General features: G+C 49.8%; 1 protein-coding gene across 1 annotated transcript; it reads left to right on the forward strand.

Moving 5' to 3' along the window:
- Positions 1–664: 664 nt before the first annotated feature.
- KCNA10 (potassium voltage-gated channel subfamily A member 10) lies at positions 665–2,200 on the forward strand (the record flags this gene model as incomplete). The annotated part of the gene is made up of 1 exon (XM_081307793.1): positions 665–2,200. One exon carries the CDS (start codon positions 665–667, stop codon positions 2,198–2,200), a length of 1,536 nt encoding a protein of 511 aa, XP_081163919.1.
- Between the last annotated feature and the right edge of the window lie 210 nt (positions 2,201–2,410).

Genomic DNA, 2,410 nt, shown 5'->3' on the forward strand with positions numbered 1-2,410 from the left:
CAACAGCTTCTTTAGAGGGTGCTGTAGGGGACATGTTAGTCGGCGACCCCTCCTCCAGCCTCCATTCTCCCTTCTGAACAGAATCCCAACGGGGCTCACATATTCACTCCCAGACTTCACCACTGGGTCCAAGAGATAGTGGAGGAGGTGATGAGAAATGGTAGACTTCCAGATATATTTTGAAGATTGTATACAAAAGGGACTGAATGTTGGGGGGTGAAAAGAAAAGAGCTAAGGAGAATAAGAGTGGAAATGTTGGATGGACTTCAAGTCTTCACACATACAAAATTGTCCTTTTTATTATCATGAAATATTCACTTTCTCTTTTATTATGACGCCCCTCTGCCAACATATACAGTGACACTCCTTTGCTGGGAAAAGTTTGTCCCTGTCCTCTAGGGGCCCTCTTTGCCATTTCTAGTAGGGATCAGCATGTGTAAGTTCAGGGGTTGCAAATTGATTTCAAGGGAAGACTGTCGCCAAAGGGACCTTCTCAAGCAAAAAAATAAGTCATTGCTTAATCCATTGGTATATCTAACATCAATAATCAAGAGCCAGCTGTATCCTACCCTGGCCTGGAATCTAATGCATTTCTTCTTCTCCACAGCTCACGGTGGGCAGTGAGGACTGAGGGTCTTCATTCTGCTCCCCTGATCCCCCTAGAATGGAGGTTTGTGGCTGGAAAGAAATGGAAGTTGCTCTGGTCAATTTTGATAACTCAGATGAAATCCAGGAAGAGCCAGGCTATGCTACAGACTTTGATCCATCCAATCCAAAAGGCTGCCCTGGGAGCAGCCCCTTTTCCAACTGGAAGATCCTCATCAGTGATAGCACCAATCACGAGACCACCTTCTCCAAGCTCCCGGGAGACTCTGCCAATCCCCCAGGGCCTGAGCCAGTCCTCTGGAATGAAGGAAACCAGCGGGTGATCATTAATATCGCTGGGCTGAGGTTTGAGACCCAGCTTCGAACCCTCAATCAGTTCCCAGAGACCCTCCTGGGAGACCGGGAAAAAAGGATGCAGTTCTTTGATTCTATGAGAAATGAGTATTTCTTTGACCGGAACCGGCCAAGTTTTGATGGAATCCTGTATTATTACCAATCTGGTGGGAAAATCCGGCGGCCAGCCAATGTCCCTATTGATATCTTTGCTGATGAGATCTCCTTCTATGAGCTGGGTAGCGAGGCCATGGACCAGTTCCGGGAGGACGAAGGCTTCATCAAAGACCCTGAAACACCGCTCCCCACCAATGAATTCCACCGGCAGTTCTGGCTCCTCTTTGAGTACCCTGAGAGCTCCAGTGCGGCCCGTGGGGTGGCCATGGTCTCGGTGTTGGTCGTGGTCATCTCCATCACCATCTTCTGCCTGGAGACACTACCGGAGTTCCGGGAGGACAGGGAGCTGAAGGTGGTCAGGGACCCCAGACTCCATGCAAACAAGACAGACCTCTCCCAGACCATGTTCTCTGACCCTTTCTTCATGGTGGAGTCCACCTGCATCATGTGGTTCACCTTCGAGTTGGTGCTTCGGTTCGTGGTCTGCCCCAGCAAGACGGACTTCTTCAGGAACCTCATGAACATCATAGACATCATCTCCATCATCCCCTATTTTGCAACTCTCATCACAGAGTTGGTCCAGGAGACGGAGCCAAGCAACCAGCAAAACATGTCCCTGGCCATCCTGAGGATCATCCGCCTGGTGAGGGTCTTTCGCATCTTCAAGCTCTCCCGCCACTCCAAGGGGCTGCAGATCCTGGGGCAGACGCTGAAGGCTTCCATGCAGGAGCTGGGGCTGCTCATCTTCTTCCTCTTTATTGGGGTCATCCTTTTCTCCAGTGCAGTCTACTTTGCTGAGGTGGATGAGCCAGAGTCCCATTTCTCCAGCATTCCTGATGGCTTCTGGTGGGCGGTGGTCACCATGACAACTGTAGGCTACGGAGACATGTGCCCGACCACCCCAGGGGGAAAAATCGTGGGCACTCTGTGTGCCATTGCCGGGGTCCTTACCATTGCCCTCCCTGTGCCTGTCATCGTCTCCAACTTCAACTACTTCTACCACCGAGAGACTGAGAATGAAGAGAAGCAAAACATCTCAGGAGAAATTGACAAAATCCTCAACAGTGTGGGCTCAAGAACAGGCAGCACCGACTCTCTTAATAAGACCAACGGTGGCTGCTCCTCAGAGAAGTCCAGGAAGTGATCAGTCCAGGGTCTCCTGAACCCCAGAGTTGCTTTCTCTCGTTCTCTATCCTCTCATCTTCTGTTTTTCCAAAGACCAAAGTGTATCTTTTGTGACCAGCAGGCCATCTTTGCCTGCATACTGCTTTAATAAATCCATATTTCTGCTGTATTTCCTAAGCTGTTTCTTCTCAGCTTATTATAAACCTTTCAGGGCCTTTCCTGTGGAGTA

Source organism: Spermophilus citellus (assembly GCF_964194105.1).
Source record: "Spermophilus citellus genome assembly, chromosome: 9".
Taxonomy (NCBI): Eukaryota; Metazoa; Chordata; class Mammalia; order Rodentia; family Sciuridae; genus Spermophilus; species Spermophilus citellus.